This window comes from Triticum dicoccoides, chromosome 3A (genome assembly GCF_002162155.2).
Source record: "Triticum dicoccoides isolate Atlit2015 ecotype Zavitan chromosome 3A, WEW_v2.0, whole genome shotgun sequence".
NCBI lineage: Eukaryota > Viridiplantae > Streptophyta > Magnoliopsida > Poales > Poaceae > Triticum > Triticum dicoccoides.
In genome coordinates, this window is record NC_041384.1 from 689011255 (window position 1) to 689035804 (window position 24550).

A 24550-nucleotide genomic window follows, 5' to 3' on the forward strand; every position below is an offset into this window, starting at 1 on the left:
GTAGATACAATTAATGATTATCTGTCCAGGCAACTCTCACATCATCTTGGGCTAGCTCCTCGACTTGGACAACAACAATTCTTGATCAAGTCTACTCAGCCATCGCCATGCGATTGTTAGTAAATCAAGCATTCTTTTCAAGAATATTGTTCCAAGTACGTGAGAACCCGACCTTGCATGTGGCCGATTCAATTTGTTTACTGAAGAAATTAGTTTAAAAATGTTCAGTCTTACACATGTTCACACTATTATTGTTTCAAAAAAATAGGTTTGCATTTTCTTAAATCATAAAAATTCCCCCCAAAAGTTCCATTTTTACTAAAAAATTTCATTTAGAAATGTACAAAAATATCAAAACATTCTTTAAACAAAAAACACATGTTAAAAATGTGTTTTTTTAAGAAATGTTCTAATTTTCATAAACATTTATTATTTTTAAAGAAGTGTTCCAATTTTTACGTAAACCTTAACTTCTATTAAAAATGAGGAAATTTTCATGTTTTCCAGAAAAGCCAAAAAGATGACTAACAAACTAATCCATGCAAAACTGCTCTTCCATCTTATGAAGAATGCTAAGTTGGCTTCTTCATGCCCAAAATTAATTCTACAAAAAGTAATAATCAGCTTTACTTTATTATCGATGTTTAATAAAATTGGATATATAAAATGGTGCACAATGAAATATGAAGCAGGTTGTGCCTCTTTTTTCGCCCGGTGCAACGCACGGGCATTTGTACTAGTATATATCTATACTTCTATACTTACTATTAAAAGACCAAACATTACTTTCCCTACGTCCACACCGGAAAGTGCACACGGGATAACCCCCCACGTCCGATCAAACCCACTTAGTTACATCCAACTGTCCATGTTACATCCAGCAAACTACAATCAGATCTACGGTTCAAAAGAAATGTTCTGCCGGCAGACTCTCCCGTCCAGGATGCTACAGAGCCCAACGATGACCCCTCCAGGGAATTTAACATACCTCCACAATCAACGCAGCCACCATACCACAAAACTCCACGATCAATGCCAGCATCAGTCCACGAACCTCGCCTCGGCCATCAGCCCCGCCTCGCTCGGCCAGCCGCCCCGCCGTCCTCGCCCCTGGTCTCCGCGACGTCCTCGACCCGCTGGACATCCTCCACCCAACTTGCTGCCTCTCCTCACCCCGGCATCTTCGCGATGCCGCCCTCGCCCCAGGTGCCCGCGACGTCCTCCACCCGGTGGACGGCCTCCAGCCGGCGTGCTGCCCTACCTCCGGTGTCATCACCCCTGCCAGTGCACATGTTAGATCAGATTAATTTGCAAGGTGGAAGATGAGGCAAAAGATAGATGTAATTTCTCTTTTAATCTGACATTCTATAATTTGTACTCTGAAATGTCATACTTAAAGTACAATCATGATCAACATGTCAAACTGAGTTGCCGAAGGGTTGAAATTCACAAAAAAAATCATTGAGAAGACAATATGGCATCTTCTCAGCGTAGTGGAGTACGTACTCCCTTTCAGGATGTGACAAACAATAGCAATTCAGGTAAATATACAGTTATCACCTACTCTTGCCTACTTATATCTTGTAAATCCAGCATATGTCATTGCCCCGCAGGTCAACCAACAGATCCAAAAGAGCGGAAGAGACAAAGGGAAAGGGAGAGGTATGCACTAAATAGGGATGCAATATTAAAAAAACGACAAGAGGCAAGGGATCATAAGAAGGCTACCACCGCTATTGTAACTGGAACCAACACTCCATCAAAGCCATCCGGGGCCATGTCACCTGGTTACTCCATTTTACCTGTCCTTTATCATGCATGTCGTGAATGACAAGTAAAATCATGTTGATTAAGTGTTATTTCTGACAGATTTAGACACTGTGGAGAGGCCAAGTGTGCAGTCTGTTGTCACTCACCAACAACACACAACAGCCACTGAAGGTCATGTGTTGTCCTACAACTGATATTTGTGTGTCACCCACCGGCGTTTGTGTGTCAACAACTGATATTGTACATACAATTATGATGCAGGCATACCTGTTGATGTGATAATGAGTGATCTAACTCCACTTCATGGTCCAGCTTCATTAAGAACACCAGATACAGCCGTTTCTAACAAAGAAAATGTCAACAATTTTGACTCTGGCGTTGGGTCCTCCCAACTGACTGTGTTACGACCGCCACTTCAAGCCTACAGAGGAAGCAATTCATATGGTAGTCAATTGTGGCTCATATTAACTATCATACCGAGTAAAAAACAATGGTTGTTCAATTTGTCTTATACCTAATTATCACTTGATATACAGAAGCAAAACAAGCACTCAAGAGGCAGAGGGAAAATGCCAGGTATGAGCAACATAAGCAAGGGATATTGCAAAGCCTACGTGACAAGCGGAGGCGATCCAAATCGTCAACAATAGTCCTTACAGCTGGAGAACAAAATCAATCCGAAACAGGTGATGCACAGTACATAAAACACTTTTTATCCAAACTTTGATTTCCTAACTGACAGCCACTCAATGTTTCTGTAGCTGATGAAGATTGTGATTGGCTACACACAAATGATACGTATCGGATACAAAACTCTCGAAGGAGGATGAGCCCAGACAACATACTTACTGCGCCGTCATGTGGACACAATCCCATCGACACTTATAATGGTGCTTTAATTGACTACTACTTGGTTCATTCCTTTCATTCATCGCTCGGTCTTGCCCATTTTACAAGCTGAATATTCTGTCAGGCAACGGCCACGACAATGATGCATATGGAATACTGGAGCCGGATGGCAACACAAACAATATTGATGGTTCGCATTAATGCATACAAGGTTCTGTCTTTAATATACGATATCTTCTACAAACTAATATTTGCCTACTATAGAATGTTGTGGAGACGGAAACCTTCTACAAGCTGAATACCTTGAGCCTGATGAAGAAGCTAGGATGTTCGCCCACCAAGGTACATTATTGCTATGATGAGTTACCATATAATATAATATTGTCATTTCTGTAACAAATGGTGCCTGAATATTCAAATTTTGTTCCAGATATTGAGTTTGAATCCTACCGAGTTGAACAACGTCACACTGATGGAACACACACAAATGATCCTCATGCTATGGTGTACATGAACCTATCCAAAAATCACCACGTCCTTAGAAAAGTTAGGGACTGCCTCCACTGTGGAGCATTGTGGTTTCAGTATGAGGGACCTGCATTTTGTTGCAGAAAGGGGAAAGTAGGTTTGTTTACACCTGAGGTTCCGGATGAGTTGAAACGGCTGTTCACAAGTCAAGGTGATGACGATGCTAAATATTTTCGAGACAACATACGGTATTCGAACTCTCACTTCTCATTCACAAGTCTTGGAGTCACCCTTGATCATCGAGTAAGCACTGCGGCAGGAACCGGCGTATATACCTTTCGTGCATGTGGGGGGTTGTAACACGCTCTTGATGATCTGGTGCCGGCTGATAATGGTCCTAGGCATTTGCAGCTCTATATTTATGATAAAGATCATAACTTGGTGCACATGGCTAAGAGGTCTCCAGATCTGAATATAGAACTCATACGTAAAACTCTGCTAATACTAGAGCCGAACCCTTATGCACGGGCTTTCAAGAGCCTTGGGTCCGTTCCAAATCTAGATGAGTACAAGATCTCACTAAACACAGATATCAAGTTGGATCAACGTAGGTATAATGCCCCAACGACTTCTCAGGTGGCAGCTATATGGGTTGAAGGGAGCGACCCACAAAATTGTTTTGACAGGAGTGTTGTTGTGCATGGCAAACAAGGCGACCGGGCCCTGTACATTAGAGCATACTATGGGTGCTATGATCCATTGTCATATCCACTATTTTTCCCACGTGGGGAGACAGGTTGGAATCGCTGGATGCCGTATGTTCAGGAACACAATGACACAAACCAATATCCGGCGCATTATTCAGATCTGCAAGAAAACCGGGCCTCTGAATTACATACAGGTATTTTATTCATTATTGTTGTGTTATCTACATACTATCTTTATAAATATAATAACATTTGTCTTTGTCCACCTATCAAGCAGATGAAAACTTGATGGGTGGAAGGGAACAAGTTGGCAACTTTGGGCCAGATGAAGACCGAGTCACTGATTTACATGCAGGTATGATGTTCATTATTAAATTGTTATGGCATTATCTACTTACTGTGTTGGTGAATAAAAACTTATGTCTTGCTCCCCCAACAAAACAGAACATAATTTGATTAATGAAAGGGAACAAGTTGGGAATTTTGTGCCAGATGAAGACCATGCCAATGATTTACATGCAGGTGCCGGTCATTATAGTGTACCACTTATTCTTAATAAACAAATCTTATGTTGTCAATCATTATGATTCCAGCCATTATACTTGTATTTATATTCGATATTGTAGATGATAATGAGGATAACCAAGATGAGGATTTTGGTGACAATGAGGTGAATGCAACACAATCCAGGAAATTTGTTAGTGCGAGGGAGTACTACTGCTTCAAGCTACAGGTCAGGAAGAAGCTTTTTAACATCGTCTTGTTCGGTGGACACCTTTTCCAACAGTGGGCTGTTGACATGTATATCAAGATTGAGACTATGAGGCTGGACTGGTACTCAAAGCCAGAGAATCAAAAGGTTATACGAGCTGACCTCTACCAGGTATCGTGCTTGCGTTTATACTAATACATCCTACTACATCAACATTTTGAAAAACATGCCTTTTCCATGACCAAGTATACTGTTACAGGGTCTTGTTGACACCATCGTTGCCGGCGAGTCACGTGGTGATCGGATTGGTAAGAGAATCGTGCTTCCACGCACGTTTCCTGGTGGTGATCGCGACATGCAGCGAAGGTTCCTCGATGCAATGGCAATAGTCCAACGGTGGGGTAAACCGGATTATTTTATCACGATGACTTGCAATCCCTACTGGGAGGAGATAACACTTAATCTGATGCCTGGACAACTGCCACAAGACCGTCTAGACCTGGTGGCAAGGGTATACAGGGCTAAACAGCGAGATATGATGGACTTGCTAATTAAGGGTAAGCATTTCGGACAAGTCGCAGCTTATGTACATGTCACAGAGTTTCAGAAACGAGGCCTCCCTCATGAGCATATACTTTAAATCATGAAAGCAAATAGCAAGTTGGCAACCCCGGATGACTATGATTGGGTGATATCCGCAGAGATACCTGACAAAGAGAAACACCCAGTTCTGCATGAGCTGGTCGTCAAACACATGCTACACGGACCCTGTGGTGAGTTGAAAAAAAGTTGTTCGTGCATGATTGATGGACAATGTAGGTTCCATTATCCGCGAGATTTTTGTGATGCCACACAACAAGGGAGAGACTCTTATCCCATCTATCGGAGGAGGGATGATGGGCATGGAGTTAGGATCAGAGGAGCCAATTTGGACAATAGATGGGTGGTCCCTTACAACCCTTGTCTGCTTATGCGATACAACTGCCACATTAATGTTGAAGCATGCTCGAGCATCAAGGCAGTGAAGTATTTGTTCAAGTACATCTATAAAGGCCATGATCGGACGTCATTTGCTTTTGAGCAGGACATAATCAATGATGGTGGAATCATCAATGAAATCCGACAATATAGGGATGCACGCTATGTATCTCCTCCAGAGGCTATTTACAGGATTTTTGGTTTTAAAATGTTTGGTGTCAGTCCATCAGTGCTGCAGCTCCAACTTCATTTGCCAAATATGCATACAATTGCATTTAAATCTGGTGAAAATCTAGAAGATGTTGTCGCTCGACCATCTTCATCTAGGTCCATGCTTACCGAGTACTTTGAGATGAACCGGAAGATTCCGCAAGCACGGAAATTGTTGTACAGAGAGTTTCCAGAGCATTATAGATGGATAGCTGAAAAAAAGAAGTGGCAGAAGAGAAGAAATAACAGATCGCAGATTGGAAGACTTGTCTACGCACACCCTGCTGAAGGAGAGAGGTACTACTTGCGTGTGTTGCTAAGTCATGTCCGAGGTGCCACTTCATTTGATGATTTAAAAACAGTAAATGGCAACATGTGCACTTCCTTTAGAGAGGCATGTGAACACTTAGGCCTCATTGAGCACGACAAGACTCTTGATGATTGCATGACAGAGGCGGCCACATTTCAGATGCCTTGTGCCCTAAGACGGTTGTTTGCGGCTATATTGGTTTTTTGCGAGGCAACAGAAATCCGACAATTGTGGGAGAAACATCTACCATCAATGTGTGAGGATTATCGTCTTAATGAATCAAATGAGTCAATACTTGAGCAGATGGTCCTTAGAGATATTAGGGATATGTTGCAATCCATGGGAAAGGATATTAAAAACTATGGACTTCCGGATCTGGTAGAGACCGATGGTTCTTATGATGGTGAGTACAGAGAGGTAACAGAAGAGAGGCAAATCACCGCGGACATAGAACATCTAGATCTATTTAGCAGTTTGAACAATGAGCAGTTGGCTGGTTTCAATGACATAATGGATCATGTGATGAACAAAAAAGCCAGATATTCTTTGTTGATGGTCCAGGAGGCACTGGGAAGACGTACCTGTACAAGGCATTGCTTGCTAAGGTGCGTTCCATGGGCCAAATGGCGATTGCAACTGCTACATCTGGTATTGCAGCATCGATAATGCCTGGAGGACGGACAGCACACTCTCGGTTCAAAATACCAATCAAGCTCACTGACAATAGTATGTGCAGTTTTGAAGGAAATATGCCCTAGAGGCAATAATAAAGTTATTATTTATTTCCTTATATCATGATAAATGTTTATTATTCATGCTAGAATTGTATTAACCGGAAACATAATACATGTGTGAATACATAGACAAACTAAGTGTCACTAGTATGCCTCTACTTGACTAGCTCGTTAATCAAAGATGGTTATGTTTCCTAACCATGAAAAAAGTGTTGTTATTTGATTAACGAGGTCACATCATTAGTTGAATGATCTGATTGACATGACCCATTCCATTAGCTTAGCACCCTATCGTTTAGTATGTTGCTATTGCTTTCTTCATGACTTATACATGTTCCTATAACTATGAGATTATGCAACTCCCGTTTGCCGGAGGAACACTTTGTGTGCTACCAAATGTCACAACGTAACTGGGTGATTATAAAGGAGCTCTACAGGTGTCTCCAATGGTAGATGTTGGGTTGGCGTATTTCGAGAATAGGATTTATCACTCCGATTGTCGGAGAGGTATCTCTGGGCCCTCTCGGTAATACACATCACATAAGCCTTGCAAGCATTGCAACTAATGAGTTAGTTGCGGGATGATGTATTACAGAACGAGTAAAGAGACTTGCCAGTAACGAGATTGAACTAGGTATTGGATACCGACGATCGAATCTCGGGCAAGTAACATACCGATGACAAAGGGAACAACGTATGTTGTTATGCGGTCTGACCGATAAAGATCTTCGTAGAATATGTAGGAGCCAATATGGGCATCCAGGTCCCGCTATTGGTTATTGACCGGAGATGTGTCTCAGTCATGTCTGCATTGTTCTCGAACCGTAGGGTCCGCACGCTTAATGTTACGATGACAGTTATTATGAGTTTATGCATTTTGATGTACTGAAGTTAGTTCGGAGTCCCGGATGTGATCACGGACATGACGAGGAGTCTCGAAATGGTCGAGACATAAAGATTGATATATTGGAAGCCTATATTTGGACATCGGAATTGTTCCAGGTGATATCGGCATTTTACCGGAGCACCGGGGGGTTACCGGAACCCCCCCCCCTCGCCCCCCGGGGGTCATTGGGCCTACATGGGCCTTAAGGGAGAAGAGGAGAGGAGGCAAGAGGTGGCCGCACGCCCCTCCCCTTCCTAGTACGAATAGGACAAGGGAAGGGGGGCGGCGCCCCCCCCCTTTCCTTCCTCTGTTCCTCCTATTTCCCCCCTCTCTCTCCTAGTCCAACTAGGAGTCCTACTCCCGGTGGGAGTAGGACTCCCCTTGGCGCGCCACACCCTGGCCGGCCGCCTCCTCCCCTTGCTCCTTTATATACGGGGCAGGGGGGCACCTCTAGACACACAAGTTGATCCACGTGATCGTTCCTTAGCCGTGTGCGGTGCCCCCTGCCATCATATTCCACCTCGATCATATTGTAGCGGTGCTTAGGCGAAGCCCTGTGACAGTAGAACATCAAGATCGTCACCACGCCGTCGTGCTGACGAAACTCTTCCCCGACGCTTTGCTGGATCGGAGCCCGGGGATCGTCATCGAGCTGTACGTGTGCTAAGAACTCGGAGGTGCCGGAGTAACGGTGCTTGGATCGGTCGGATCGGGAAGACGTACGACTACTTCCTCTATGTTGTGTCAACGCTTCCGCAGTCGGTCTGCGTGGGTACGTAGACAACACTCTCCCCTCTCGTTGCTATGCATCACCATGATCTTGCGTGTGCGTAGGAAGTTTTTCAAAATTACTGCGTTCCCCAACAGTGGCATCCGAGCCTAGGTTTTATGGTTTGATGTTATATGCACGAGTAGAACACAAGTGAGTTGTGGGCGATATAAGTCATACTGCCTACCAGCATGTCATACTTTGGTTCGGCGGTATTGTTGGATGAGACGACCCGGACCGACATTACGCGTACGCTTACGCGAGACCGGTTCTCCCGACGTGCTTTGCACATGGGTGGCTTGCGGGCGACAGTCTCTCGAACTTTAGTTGAACCAAGTGTGGCTACGCCCGGTCCTTGCGAAGGTTAAACGGAGTCTATTTGACAAACTATCGTTGTGGTTTTGATGCGTAGGTGAGATTGGTTCTTGCTTAAGCCCGTAGCAGCCACGTAAAACATGCAACAACAAAGTAGAGGACGTCTAACTTGTTTTTGCAGGGCATGTTGTGATGTGATATGGTCAATACATGATGCTAAATTTTATTGTATGAGATGATCATGTTTTGTAACCGAGTTATCGGCAACTGGCAGGAGCCATATGGTTGTCGCTTTATTGTATGCAATGCAATCGCGATGTAATGCTTTACTTTATCACTAAGCGGTAGCGATAGTTGTGGAAGCATAAGATTGGCGAGACGACAACGATGCAACGATGGAGATCAAGGTGTCGCGCCGGTGACGATGGTTCTTCGTGCTGAGACACCACGTGATGATCGGGTGTGATAGGTTCTACGTTCAAATACAACGGGTGCAAAACAGTTGCACACGCGGAATACTCAGGTTATACTTGACGAGCCAAGCATATACAGATATGGCCTCGGAACACGGAGACCGAAAGGTCGAGCGTGAATCATATAGTAGATATGATCAACATAGCGATGTTCACCAATGAAACTACTCCATCTCACGTGATGATCGGACATGGTTTAGTTGATTTGGATCACGTGATCACTTAGAGGATTAGAGGGATGTCTATCTAAGTGGGAGTCCTTAAGTAATTTGATTAAATGAACTTAAACTTATCATGAACTTAGTACCTGATAGTATCTTGCTTGTTTATGTTGATTGTAGATAGATGGCTCGTGCTGTTGTTCCATTGAATTTTAATGCGTTCCTTGAGAAAGCAAAGTTGAAAGATGATGGTAGCAATTACACGGACTGGGTCCGTAACTTGAGGATTATCCTCATTGCTGCTCAGAAGAATTACGTCCTGGAAGCACCGCTGGGTGCCAGGCCTGCTGCTGGAGCAACACCAGATGTTATGGACGTCTGGCAGAGCAAAGCTGATGACTACTCGATAGTTCAGTGTGCCATGCTTTACGGCTTAGAATCGGGACTTCAACGACGTTTTGAATGTCATGGAGCATATGAGATGTTCCAGGAGTTGAAGTTAATATTTTAAGCAAATGCCCGGATTGAGAGATATGAAGTCTCCAATAAGTTCTATAGCTGCAAGATGGAGGAGAACAGTTCTGTCAGTGAGCATATACTCAAAATGTCTGGGTATAATAATCACTTGATTCAGATGGGAGTTAATCTTCCAGATGATTGCGTCATTGACAGAATTCTCCAATCACTACCACCAAGCTACAAGAGCTTCGTGATGAACTATAATATGCAAGGGATGAACAAGACTATTCCCGAGCTCTTCGCAATGCTGAAAGCTGCGGAGGTAGAAATCAAGAAGGAGCATCAAGTGTTGATGGTTAACAAGACCACTAGTTTCAAGAAAAAGGGCAAAGGAAAGAAGAAAGGGAACTTCAAGAAGAACGGCAAGCAAGTTGCTGCTCAGGAGAAGAAACCCAAGTCTGGACCTAAGCCTGAAACTGAGTGCTTCTACTGCAAGCAGACTGGTCACTGGAAGCGGAACTGCCCCAAATATTTGGCGAATAAGAAGGATGGCAAGGTGAACAAAGGTATATGTGATATACATGTTATTGATGTGTACCTTACTAATGCTCGCAGTAGCACCTGGGTATTTGATACTGGTTCTGTTGCTAATATTTGCAACTCGAAATAGGGACTACGGATTAAGCGAAGATTGGCTAAGGACGAGGTGACGATGCGCGTGGGAAACGGTTCCAAAGTCGATGTGATCGCGGTCGGCACGCTACCTCTACATCTACCTTCAGGATTAGTATTAGACCTAAATAATTGTTATTTGGTGCCAGCATTGAGCATGAACATTATATCTGGATCTTGTTTAATGCGATACGGTTATTCATTTAAATCAGAGAATAATGGTTGTTCTATTTATATGAGTAATATCTTTTATGGTCATGCACCCTTGAAGAGTGGTCTATTCTTATTGAATCTCGATAGTAGTGATACACATATTCATAATGTTGAAGCCAAAAGATGCAGAGTTGATAATGATGGTGCAACTTATTTGTGGCACTACCGTTTAGGTCATATCGGTGTAAAACGCATGAAGAAACTCCATATTGATGGACTTTTGGAACCTCTTGATTATGAATCACTTGGTACTTGTGAAACGTGCCTCATGGGCAAGATGACTAAAACACTGTTCTCTGGTACTATGGAGAGAGCAACAGATTTGTTGGAAATCATACATACAGATGTATGTGGTCCGATGAATGTTGAGGCTCGTGCCGGATATCGTTATTTTCTCACCTTCACAGATGACTTAAGCAGATATGGGTATATCTACTTAATGAAACATAAGTCTGAAACATTTGAAAAGTTCAAAGAATTTCAGAGTGAAGTTGAAAATCATCGTAACAAGAAAATAAAGTTCCTATGATCTGATCGTGGAGGAGAATATTTGAGTTACGAGTTTGGTGTACATTTGAAAAATTGTGGAATAGTTTTGCAACTCACGCCACCCGGAACACCACAGCGTAATGGTGTGTCCGAACGTCGTAATCGTACTTTACTAGATATGGTGCGATCTATGATATCTCTTACCAATTTACCGCTATCGTTTTGGGGATATGCTCTAGAGACGGCCGCATTCACGTTAAATAGGGCACCATCAAAATCCGTTGAGACGACGCCTTATGAACTGTGGTTTGGCAAGAAACCAAAGTTGTCATTTCTGAAAGTTTGGGGCTGCGATGCTTATGTGAAAAAGCTTCAACCTGATAAGCTCGAACCCAAATCGGAGAAATGTGTCTTCATAGGATATCCAAAGGAAACTATTGGATACACCTTCTATCACAAATCCGAAGGCAAGACTTTTGTTGCTAAATTCGGAAACTTTCTGGAGAAGGAGTTTCTCTCGAAAGAAGTGAGTGGGAGGAAAGTAGAACTTGACGAGGTAACTGTACCTGCTCCCTTATTGAAAAGTAGTACATCATAGACTGTTTCAGTGACACCTACACCAGTTAATGAGGAAGCTAATGATAATGATCATGAAACTTCAGATCAAGATACTACTGAACCTCATAGATCAACCAGAGTGAGATCCGCGCCAGAGTGGTACGGTAATCCAGTTCTGGAAGTCATGCTACTAGATCATGATGAACCTACGAACTATGAAGAAGCGATGGTGAGCCGAGATTCCGCAAAGTGGCTTGAAGCCATGAAATCTGAGATGGGATCCATGTATGAGAACAAAGTATGGACTTTGGTTGACTTGCCCGATGATCGGCAAGCAATTGAGAATAAATGGATCTTCAAGAAGAAGACTGACGCTGACGGTAATGTTACTGTCTACAAAGCTCGACTTGTCGCAAAAGGTTTTCGACAAGTTCAAGGGGTTGACTACGATGAGACCTTCTTACCCGTAGCGATGCTTAAGTCTGTCCGAATCATGTTAGCGATTGCCGCATTTTATGATTATGAAATTTGGCAAATGGATGTAAAAACTGCATTCCTGAATGGATTTCTAGAAGAAGAGTTGTATATGATGCAACTGGAAGGTTTTGTCGATCCAAAGGGAGCTAACAAAGTGTGCAAGCTCCAGCGATCCATTTATGGACTGGTGCAAGCCTCTCGGAGTTGGAATAAACGCTTTGATAGTGTGATCAAAGCATTTGGTTTTATACAGACTTTCGGAGAAGCCTGTATTTACAAGAAAGTGAGTGGGAGCTCTGTAGCATTTTTGATATTATATGTGGATGACATATTACTGATTGGAAATGACATAGAATTTCTGGATAGCATAAAGGGATACTTGAATAAGAGTTTTTCAATGAAAGACCTCGGTGAAGCTGCTTACATATTAGGCATAAAGATCTATAGAGATAGATCAAGACGCTTAATTGGACTTTCACAAAGCACATACGTTGACAAGATTTTGAAGAAGTTCAAAATGGATCAAGCAAAGAAAGGGTTCTTGCCTGTGTTACAAGGTGTGAAGTTGAGTCAGACTCAATGCCCGACCACTGCAGAAGATAGAGAGAAAATGAAAGATGTTCCCTATGCTTCAGCCATAGGCTCTATCATGTATGCAATGCTGTGTACCAGACCTGATGTGTGCCTTGCTATAAGTTTAGCAGGGAGGTACCAAAGTAATCCAGGAGTGGATTGCTGGACAGCGGTCAAGAACATCCTGAAATACCTGAAAAGGACTAAGGATATGTTTCTCGTATATGGAGGTGACAAAGAGCTCACCGTAAAAGGTTACATTGATGCAAGCTTTGACACTGATCCGGACGATTCTAAATCGCAAACCGGATACGTGTTTACATTAAACGGTGGAGCTGTCAGTTGGTGCAGTTCTAAACAAAGCGTCGTAGCGGGATCTACATGTGAAGCGGAGTACATAGCTGCTTCGGAAGCAGCAAACGAAGGAGTCTGGATGAAGGAGTTCATATCCGATCTAGGTGTTATACCTAGTGCATTGGGTCCAATGAAAATCTTTTGTGACAATACTGGTGCAATTGCCTTGGCAAAGGAATCTAGATTTCACAAGAGAACCAAGCACATCAAGAGACGCTTCAATTCCATCCGGGATCTAGTCCAGGTGGGAGACATAGAGATTTGCAAGATACATACGGATCTGAATGTTGCAGACCCGTTGACTAAGCCTCTTCCACGAGCAAAACATGATCAGCACCAAGGCTCCATGGGTGTTAGAATCATTACTGTGTAATCTAGATTATTGACTCTAGTGCAAGTGGGAGATTTTTGTGATTGATGGACAATGTAGGTTCCATTATCCGCGAGATTTTTGTGATGCCACACAACAAGGGAGAGACTCTTATCCCATCTATCGGAGGAGGGACAATGGGCATGGAGTTAGGATTAGAGGAGCCAATTTGGACAATAGATGGGTGGTCCCTTACAACCCTTGTCTGCTTATGCGATACAACTGCCACATTAATGTTGAAGCATGCTCGAGCATCAAGGCAGTGAAGTATTTGTTCAAGTACATCTATAAAGGCCATGATCGAACGTCATTTGCTTTTGAGCAGGACATAATCAATGATGGTGGAATCATCAATGAAATCTGACAATATAGGGATGCACGCTATGTATCTCGTCCAGAGGCTATTTACAGGATTTTTGGTTTTAAAATGTTTGGTGTCAGTCCATCAGTGCTGCAGCTCCAACTTCATTTGCCAAATATGCATACAATTGCATTTAAATCTGGTGAAAATCTAGAAGATGTTGTCGCTCGACCATCTTCATCTGAATATAGAACTCATACGTAAAACTCTGCTAATACTAGAGCCGAACCCTTATGCACGGGCTTTCAAGAGCCTTGGGTCCGTTCCAAATCTAGATGAGTACAAGATCTCACTAAACACAGATATCAAGTTGGATCAACGTAGGTATAATGCCCCAACGACTTCTCAGGTGGCAGCTATATGGGTTGAAGGGAGCGACCCACAAAATTGTTTTGACAGGAGTGTTGTTGTGCATGGCAAAAAAGGCGACCGGGCCCTGTACATTAGAGCATACTATGGGTGCTATGATCCATTGTCATATCCACTATTTTTCCCACGTGGGGAGACAGCTTGGAATCGCTGGATGCCGTATGTTCAGGAACACAATGACACAAACCAATATCCGGCGCATTATTCAGATCTGCAAGAAAACCGGGCCTCTGAATTACATACAGGTATTTTATTCATTATTGTTGTGTTATCTACATACTATCTTTATAAATATAATAACATTTGTCTTTGTCCACCTATCAAGCAGATGAAAACTTGATGGGTGGAAGGGAACAAGTTGGCAACTTTGGGCCAGATGAAGACCGAGTCACTGATTTACATGCAGGTATGATGTTCATTATTAAATTGTTATGGCATTATCTACTTACTGTGTTGGTGAATAAAAACTTATGTCTTGCTCCCCCAACAAAACAGAACATAATTTGACTAATGAAAGGGAACAAGTTGGGAATTTTGTGCCAGATGAAGACCATGCCAATGATTTACATGCAGGTGCCGGTCATTATAGTGTACCACTTATTCTTAATAAACAAATCTTATGTTGTCAATCATTATGATTCCAGCCATTATACTTGTATTTATATTCGATATTGTAGATGATAATGAGGATAACCAAGATGAGGATTTTGGTGACAATGAGGTGAATGCAACACAATCTAGGAAATTTGTTAGTGCGAGGGAGTACTACTGCTTCAAGCTACAGGTCAGGAAGAAGCTTTTTAACATCGTCTTGTTCGGTGGACGCCTTTTCCAACAGTGGGCTGTTGACATGTATATCAAGATTGAGACTATGAGGCTGGACTGGTACTCAAAGCCAGAGAATCAAAAGGTTATACGAGCTGACCTCTACCAGGTATCGTGCTTGCGTTTATACTAATACATCCTACTACATCAACATTTTGAAAAACATGCCTTTTCCATGACCAAGTATACTGTTACAGGGTCTTGTTGACACCATCGTTGCCGGCGAGTCACGTGGTGATCGGATTGGTAAGAGAATCGTGCTTCCACGCACGTTTCCTGGTGGTGATCGCGACATGCAGCGAAGGTTCCTCGATGCAATGGCAATAGTCCAACGGTGGGGTAAACCGGATTATTTTATCATGATGACTTGCAATCCCTACTGGGAGGAGATAACACTTAATCTGATGCCTGGACAACTGCCACAAGACCGTCTAGACCTGGTGGCAAGGGTATACAGGGCTAAACAGCGAGATATGATGGACTTGCTAATTAAGGGTAAGCATTTCGGACAAGTCGCAGCTTATGTACATGTCACAGAGTTTCAGAAACGAGGCCTCCCTCATGAGCATATACTTTTAATCATGAAAGCAAATAGCAAGTTGGCAACCCCGGATGACTATGATTGGGTGATATCCGCAGAGATACCTGACAAAGAGAAACACCCAGTTCTGCATGAGCTGGTCGTCAAACACATGCTACACGGACCCTGTGGTGAGTTGAAAAAAAGGTGTTCGTGCATGATTGATGGACAATGTAGGTTCCATTATCCGCGAGATTTTTGTGATGCCACACAACAAGGGAGAGACTCTTATCCCATCTATCGGAGGAGGGATGATGGGCATGGAGTTAGGATCAGAGGAGCCAATTTGGACAATAGATGGGTGGTCCCTTACAACCCTTGTCTGCTTATGCGATACAACTGCCACATTAATGTTGAAGCATGCTCGAGCATCAAGGCAGTGAAGTATTTGTTCAAGTACATCTATAAAGGCCATGATTGGACGTCATTTGCTTTTGAGCAGGACATAATCAATGATGGTGGAATCATCAATGAAATCCGACAATATAGGGATGCACGCTATGTATCTCCTCCAGAGGCTATTTACAGGATTTTTGGTTTTAAAATGTTTGGTGTCAGTCCATCAGTGCTGCAGCTCCAACTTCATTTGCCAAATATGCATACAATTGCATTTAAATCTGGTGAAAATCTAGAAGATGTTGTCGCTCGACCATCTTCATCTAGGTCCATGCTTACCGAGTACTTTGAGATGAACCGGAAGATTCCGCAAGCACGGAAATTGTTGTACAGAGAGTTTCCAGAGCATTATAGATGGATAGCTGGAAAAAAGAAGTGGCAGAAGAGAAGAAATAACAGATCGCAGATTGGAAGACTTGTCTACGCACACCCTGCTGAAGGAGAGAGGTACTACTTGCGTGTGTTGCTAAGTCATGTCCGAGGTGCCACTTCATTTGATGATTTAAAAACAGTAAATGGCAACATGTGCACTTCCTTTAGAGAGGCATGTGAACACTTAGGCCTCATTGAGCACGACAAGACTCTTGATGATTGCATGACAGAGGCGGCCACATTTCAGATGCCTTGTGCCCTAAGACGGTTGTTTGCGGCTATATTGGTTTTTTGCGAGGCAACAGAAATCCGACAATTGTGGGAGAAACATCTACCATCAATGTGTGAGGATTACCGTCTTAATGAATCAAATGAGTCAATACTTGAGCAGATGGTCCTTAGAGATATTAGGGATATGTTGCAATCCATGGGAAAGGATATTAAAAACTATGGACTTCCGGATCTGGTAGAGACCGATGGTTCTTATGATGGTGAGTACAGAGAGGTAACAGAAGAGAGGCAAATCACCGCGGACATAGAACATCTAGATCTATTTAGCAGTTTGAACAATGAGCAGTTGGCTGGTTTCAATGACATAATGGATCATGTGATGAACAAAAAAGCCAGATATTCTTTGTTGATGGTCCAGGAGGCACTGGGAAGACGTACCTGTACAAGGCATTGCTTGCTAAGGTGCGTTCCATGGGCCAAATGGCGATTGCAACTGCTACATCTGGTATTGCAGCATCGATAATGCCTGGAGGACGGACAGCACACTCTCGGTTCAAAATACCAATCAAGCTCACTGACAATAGTATGTGCAGTTTTGAAGGAAATATGCCCTAGAGGCAATAATAAAGTTATTATTTATTTCCTTATATCATGATAAATGTTTATTGTTCATGCTAGAATTGTATTAACCGGAAACATAATACATGTGTGAATACATAGACAAACTAAGTGTCACTAGTATGCCTCTACTTGACTAGCTCGTTAATCAAAGATGGTTATGTTTTCTAACCATGAAAAAAGTGTTGTTATTTGATTAACGAGGTCACATCATTAGTTGAATGATCTGATTGACATGACCCATTCCATTAGCTTAGCACCCTATCGTTTAGTATGTTGCTATTGCTTTCTTCATGACTTATACATGTTCCTATAACTATGAGATTATGAAACTCCCGTTTGCCGGAGGAACACTTTGTGTGCTACCAAATGTCACAACGTAACTGGGTGATTATAAAGGAGCTCTACAGGTGTATCCAATGGTAGATGTTGGGTTGGCGTATTTCGAGAATAGGATTTGTCACTCCGATTGTCGGAGAGGTATCTCTGGGCCCTCTCGGTAATACACATCACATAAGCCTTGCAAGCATTGCAACTAATGAGTTAGTTGCGGGATGATGTATTACAGAACGAGTAAAGAGACTTGCCAGTAACGAGATTGAACTAGGTATTGGATACCGACGATCGAATCTCGGGCAAGTAACATACCGATGACAAAGGGAACAACGTATGTTGTTATGCGGTCTGACCGATAAAGATCTTCGTAGAATATGTAGGAGCCAATATGGGCATCCAGGTCCCGCTATTGGTTATTGACCGGAGATGTGTCTCAGTCATGTCTGCATTGTTCTCGAACCGTAGGGTCCGCACGCTTAACGTTACGATGACAGTTATTATGAGTTTATGCATTTTGATGTACCGAAGCTAGTTCGGAGTCCCGGATGTGATCACGGACATGACGAGGAGTCTCGAAATGGTCGAGACATAAAGATTGATATATTGGAAGCCTATATTTGGACATCGGAATTGTTCCGGGTGAAATCGGCATTTTACCGGAGTACCGGGGGGTTACCGGAACCCCCCGGGGGTCATTGGGCCTACATGGGCCTTAAGGGAGAAGAGGAGAGGAGGCAAGACGTGGCCGCACGCCCCTCCCCTCCCTAGTACGAATAGGACAAGGGAAGGGGGGCGGCGCCCCCCCCCCTTTCCTTCCTCTCTTCCTCCTATTTCCCCCCTCTCTCTCCTAGTCCAACTAGGAGTCCTACTCCCGGTGGGAGTAGGACTCCCCTTGGCGCGCCACACCCTGGCCGGCCGGCTCCTCCCCTTGCTCCTTTATATACGGGGCAGGGGGGCACCTCTAGACACACAAGTTGATCCACGTGATCGTTCCTTAGCCGTGTGCGGTGCCCCCTGCCATCATATTCCACCTCGATCATATTGTAGCGGTGCTTAGGCGAAGCCCTGTGACAGTAGAACATCAAGATCGTCACCACGCCGTCGTGCTGACGAAACTCTTCCCCGACGCTTTGCTGGATCGGAGCCCGGGGATCGTCATCGAGCTGCACGTGTGCTAAGAACTCGGAGGTGCCGGAGTAACGGTGTTTGGATCGGTCGGATCGGGAAGACGTATGACTACTTCCTCTATGTTGTGTCAACGCTTCCGCAGTCGGTCTGCGTGGGTACGTAGACAACACTCTCCCCTCTCGTTGCTATGCATCACCATGATCTTACGTGTGCGTAGGAAATTTTTTGAAATTACTGCATTCCCCAACAAGTTTCACAAAACAAAGTGGTACAGCGGAGTTGCTTAGACAGGCGTCCTTGATAATTTGGGACGAAGTCGCTATGACAAAACTTCAAGCAGTTGAGACGCTTGATAGATCACTACAGGATATAATGGAATGTTCTTTGCCGTTTGGAGGAAAGGTTGTCGTCTTTGGTGGTGATTTCAGGCAGGTCCTACCCGTTGTGAGACGTGTGACAAGAGCGCAGATCACGGATGCTACACTTCTGAGATCCTATCTTTGGGAGAAGACCCGCAAGATACGTCTCACACGCAATATGCGGGCACAGGCTAATCCTTGGTTCTCGGAATACCTCCTAAGGATAGGCAATGGAACTGAAGAGACAATTGGCGACGACTATGTCCGTCTCCCTGACGACATTGTCATTGGCTATACCGAGGATGAAAAAGCTATTAACATGCTCATCGAAGATGTCTTCCCATCGTTGCATGCCAATGCTACATCCAGAGAGTACATGAGTGCACGTGCTATTCTATCGACCAAGAACGATCATGTCGATGACCTGAATGATAAGATGATCTCCAGGTTTCCAGGTGAAGAAAAGTTATACCATAGTTTTGACTCAATCGAGGATGACCTACAGAATAATTACACAATTGATTTTTTGAACTCGATCACACCAAATGGCTTGCCCCCACATGTTTTGAAATTAAATGTCAACTGCCCGGTCATTCTGCTACGGAACCTCGACCCTCATAATGGTCTATGCAATGGAACACGGCTTATGATCAGAGCCTTTCAGGATAAAGCAATCGATGCAGAGATTGTTGGTGGTCAGCATGCTGGAAAGAGGGTGTTTATACCTAGGATCCCTATGTCGCCCTCGGAGGACATCTCACTTCCTTTCAAACTTAAGAGAAAACAGTTCCCCATCCGTCTGAGTTTTGCGATGACAATTAACAAGGCACAGGGTCAGACCATCCCAAATGTTGGCATTTACCTTCTCGAGCCAGTATTCTCACATAGTCAGCTATATGTTGCATTGTCAAGAGGAGTGTCGAGAGAGACAACATGGATTTTGGCCAAGCCAAACAAGGATGTCGATAAATCCGGGAAAAGCACCAAGAACATTGTCTACAAAGATGTTTTGGAGAGATGAGGCAAGTGCATTATTCCAATATTTCTTTTCCCCTACTATGTTTGTGTTGAAAACCAACTTATGAAAGAAGATCCTTAGAAGTTTATCATTTTAGTAGCCGTAAGTCCTGCCATGCACTAATCACTTCATAATTTCTGCTGATTCAGGGTTGACAAATATTTCGTGTTCAGGAGAATTGAGGCTTTAATGTGGTTATATTGGTCTCCAGATGTGCCAACTTGTAAACCTATTTCAAATAGAAGAAGATGGTGGAATGATGCCACGTCATGGTGTCAGATCATCCATAATAAGGAACACTTTGTGTTGTATATTCTGTACTATCTAAATTTAGCAGCCAGAATTCTGTTCTATTAAAGATGTTCTTGAACGCCTAAGTGCTATGCTCTCTGATATATTTGTAATGAAAACTGGAAGAATCTATGACATTCATGGAATATATTGAAGTTAAAAGGCGTTATTACTACTATGTTGCACATATGTTGTTCCCGAATCTATAGCAGATGAGCTCACATGCTTTGTTTTTACAGAAAAAAATCGAAAGAATATACTATATAGAATTCAGAAAAGAAGATAAGGCATGTAACAGGCTAAAATGCTGGATAACCACAGTGGGCGAGAATACCTCCTCCAACATGCGTCAAACCAGTTGAAAATATTCCTCCTATTAGGATTCCAGCTTCTTCATCGATTCACTATGCTGCCCCTTGGCTAGCTTGCTCATCACCAACACGTAGCAGGTACGCCGCCTGTTGGTAGTCCCCGCAGTTGCCTTAATTTCAAAAACAAAAAATTAAGTTTGAAAAATATTTAAAGGGTGTGCCTTCTCTGAATTATTACACAGCCTGTAGTTACAGAAGGAAGGTGGGCCACACCCAATATTTATGCAGATAAATTGCACTACGGAAATAACTCCAGTAATTTTGGCAAACTGGGGTATAAAAAAAGCACAAGATAAGATTCTGGGCGTCAGATAAATCCGGGGATGATAGCAATCAGGAGTCCCCAATTATCGCGATAGTAGTTTCCTTTCTCCCACGATTCTGCCTTATTTCCTTTCTCTCACGATTCTGCCTTATATTTCCTGATACCATTAATTTAGACCCCTCCTCCACCCCCCTCACGATCTCTCAGCCGCATCCCAACAAACCGCCACAACAAGTCTCTCCACCGCGCCGCACACATTAGCCCTTGGTGAAGCACCGTCATCGTCCATGTCGGCGCCATCGTCATCGATGCCCCATGCGGGTCAATCTCCAACCAGATCCGGTACTACTGCCGATGCCATCGACACGGTAATGACATATTATATCTCTCTTCTTCCTATACAAGGTTTTCTATCTAGAAATGTCATGCTTGGGTTTTCAGGAAAACATCAATAAGGTAGCAAAGGATGAGGATATAGATAATATGCAGATTGAAGATGTAAAGAAAGACGAGGATACAAACACCGAGGCGGCAGAGGTGATACAAGAAGAATCTACTATGGACGATACAAAGAATATGCAGGTTGAAGAGGTGATAACCGTACAAGAGGATACAGATCCCGACTCCACAAAGGCTACACAAGAGTCCATTAGGGAGGGTCCACTAAACATGCTTTTTGATGCTGTGATAACACAGGATGGATATATAATCCCCGAATCAACAGAGGCAAGTTTTCTTTCCACATGTCTAACGCCAAAGATCAGTTTGTAATTATCTTAGTACAATATCATTACAAAAATATATTCACGCTCTTATAATATTATACTACCATGGGTTTCAGCTACCTAGCGATGACGAAACAAGTGAGATACTCAACAATAATGAAGTGGAGGAAAATAATTGCATGGATAGCCCAGAATATACACCTATTCTTGAAGAAAACATAGCAAACAGAGAGGATGAAGATTCTGAGCATACACATGTGACTTTCCTTTTCCAACTATATCTTCCCAAATTATTCTAATTATATTATATCCTACACATGGGTAATTCATTCAATATTGTTCTCAGAAACTAACCCACAACGAAACAAGTCAACAAATGGTGGCAGCTCAGGATGAGGAATTGGCACAAACACGGGACACGGAAGGGCTTCAGATTATAGAGGACGAGCTAACAATGCTCGTGCATATAAATAAACATAAACGACGGCATAACAAGCCTAAGAAGGCACAAGACTATGTTGTTTCTCCACAAGGCACGGAACAAAACATTCAATGTCCTTGTACTGCTACATTATTGTTTTTGTGTTATTATCATTACATGTTATCATTGCCATCGTGACAGATTATGCCTGCAGTGGCGATGATTGGTCTGTTATAGAAAATATCCGGTCTGAACCAAGCAAAGAAAGAAATTTAGTGAGCATCGGCGACGCATTTTTGAAAAAAAGACATTTACTATCTCTTCTAACTCCCGAAGAATGGGTTGGCGACGAAGTGAGTATATTATTATTATTATCGCATTACGACTAGAAGATGCTATTTGATTATCAGTATGTGTCATCTAATATACTATGTATGCTTTTAATTGTAGGTCATAAATACGTACATAAATTGCATGACTGCTACGGAGCATCTACAAGTAAGGTCAGGTGGAAGTGTGTTCTTAGAGAATGCATGCATCTCAAAGATGATAAAGATCGGTAGCTATCTGCCCTCAGATGACATGGATGCTGCACCAGCATGGGTACTAAACAGAGCCAAAGCGTATTTGGAAAATGATATGGTTAGTCTTTGTGTCCTACATAATTGGATGAATTATAGCTACAATGACCGATTCATCCACGTATGAGTACAACTAAAATAATCATTTTCTTCAGGTATACTTTCCAATAAACATGGAGGACGTTCACTGGTACCTATGTGTTATAAATGCCAGAAAAAAATGTGTCCAGGTGCTCGACTCGCTAGGCCCATACATGAGCCGCAAGGACCTCACTGATATGGTCTGCACTTCATCCTACTGCCCCATCTTTTCTAGTAAGCTTTTTTTTTCTTATTTCTCACTTGTGATGCTTATACTTTTTCCATTTTTTGGTACACCAGCTAGAAGGACTGGAGGATTTATTCAAATATGCATCCAAGCACATGGGATTAAAATCCGATAAGTGGACTGATCTAGATGTTACAACATGGAAAAGAGAAGAATATATTAAGAGCAGTCTTCAGAACGATGGGTATGCCTCCTAATATAACTCAGAGCATTTATGCTTAACAGGGTACATTTGGTATGCTATTATTTTTATTTTTACCCTGCATAGCATTCCTAAAGCACATTTGATCAACAGATTTGGTATGCCAATGCAATTCTTTACCTTATTGTATGACAATGCAATTCACACAGCACCTCTCATTAGATCTGGCGTATATAATGGTGCTCAAGGCGATACATTTCATTAGGCTGCATATTATACATTTGAACAACGAATATGTTACTACACATATGGAAAGAAGCAGATATATAGCATACCTGTATATGTGTTCCGCTAACAATCTTCCAAATCTCTATATCCAATGCATCCATGCCAACATAGAGAAACAGAAACATCTCACAAATGAATGACAATGTGGTGAAGGTGCCTGTTGTGCATACAACGGCATAAGCATCAGCAAAGTTCAGATGTCAAAGAATGGACTCACATGTATTTCTGATAGAAACAGTGCAGATACCAACTTGGTTGCGACACTACAACGTCTCAAAAAGCAAAGACTCAACATCAATTAGAGCTAGCTGATAGTGAAAAATTAAGCCACCCAATATTCAAATCCACAAATTAAGAAGCTTTATCACAACATGGTTTCCTAAAAAATGTCACCTGACTAAATCCCCACTGATAATTGTAGGTGCGTTAACAACATCTAATCGAACAACATACCTTCAGCAACCGAACACCTACGCGAGCTGCGAACTCCTTCCCGGAGAGACTGTGTGAGGTCGACGCACTGGATCTCGGTCCAATTCAAGATGCCTGCTCCTGCATCGTGTCCAGCATCTCGCATCTCGATCTGCTCTGCGGCAGTATGATGGCGGCGGCAGAGTCGATCTAGGGAAGATCCACGGGGTTGGCGGCGAGACAAGTCCGCGGTGGTGAGAGGAGGCGGCGGGGCGAGGCCGTGGTGGGGATAAGAGCCGGCGAGGCGAGGCCGTCGTGGGGATAGGAGACGGGGTGAGGCCGTGGTGGTGGTGGTGGTGGTGCGGGGAGGGGGAGGGGGGCAGAAGACGTCGTGGCGGGAGAGGATGCGCCCTGCTCGAGAGAAGGCAGCCGGCGGCGTGCGCCCTGCTCCACACAAGGCGGCCGGCGGCGTGCGGCGGAGAAAGCAAAGTGAGTGTCTCTCACCGTCTCACCACGCACACATACTGTTGTGACAAAACGACTGCTCCACATTAGTGTGCAGGGAGACTGAGATACTTTGCACCAGCTGCTCTTTTTTTTAATTTTCTTTTCGCCCGAAGCTCCTCA

At 43.2% G+C, this 24550-nt stretch overlaps 1 protein-coding gene across 7 annotated transcripts; it reads right to left on the minus strand.

Annotated features, from left to right (window-relative positions):
* Nucleotides 1-709: 709 nt before the first annotated feature.
* Nucleotides 710-24384, minus strand: LOC119270236 (sodium/hydrogen exchanger 1-like). Of its 7 annotated transcripts, none has more exons than XR_005133998.1 (6): nucleotides 23966-24383; nucleotides 23560-23669; nucleotides 20726-20872; nucleotides 2038-2191; nucleotides 1729-1960; nucleotides 710-1278 (listed from the first exon to the last, which is right to left on the minus strand). XR_005133998.1 is itself a non-coding variant. In XM_037552223.1 (4 exons), exons 1-3 carry the CDS (start codon nucleotides 24087-24089, stop codon nucleotides 20768-20770), a joined length of 339 nt encoding a protein of 112 aa, XP_037408120.1. In that variant the 5' UTR covers nucleotides 24090-24294; the 3' UTR covers nucleotides 2037-2191; nucleotides 20726-20767. The 7 variants fall into 7 exon arrangements, 2 of the variants coding, with proteins under 2 accessions (XP_037408120.1, XP_037408121.1); XR_005134001.1 differs by having other exon boundaries at nucleotides 713-1278; nucleotides 1729-1802; nucleotides 23966-24352; XR_005133999.1 differs by having other exon boundaries at nucleotides 1253-1278; nucleotides 1732-1960; nucleotides 23966-24384.
* Nucleotides 24385-24550: the final 166 nt, after the last annotated feature.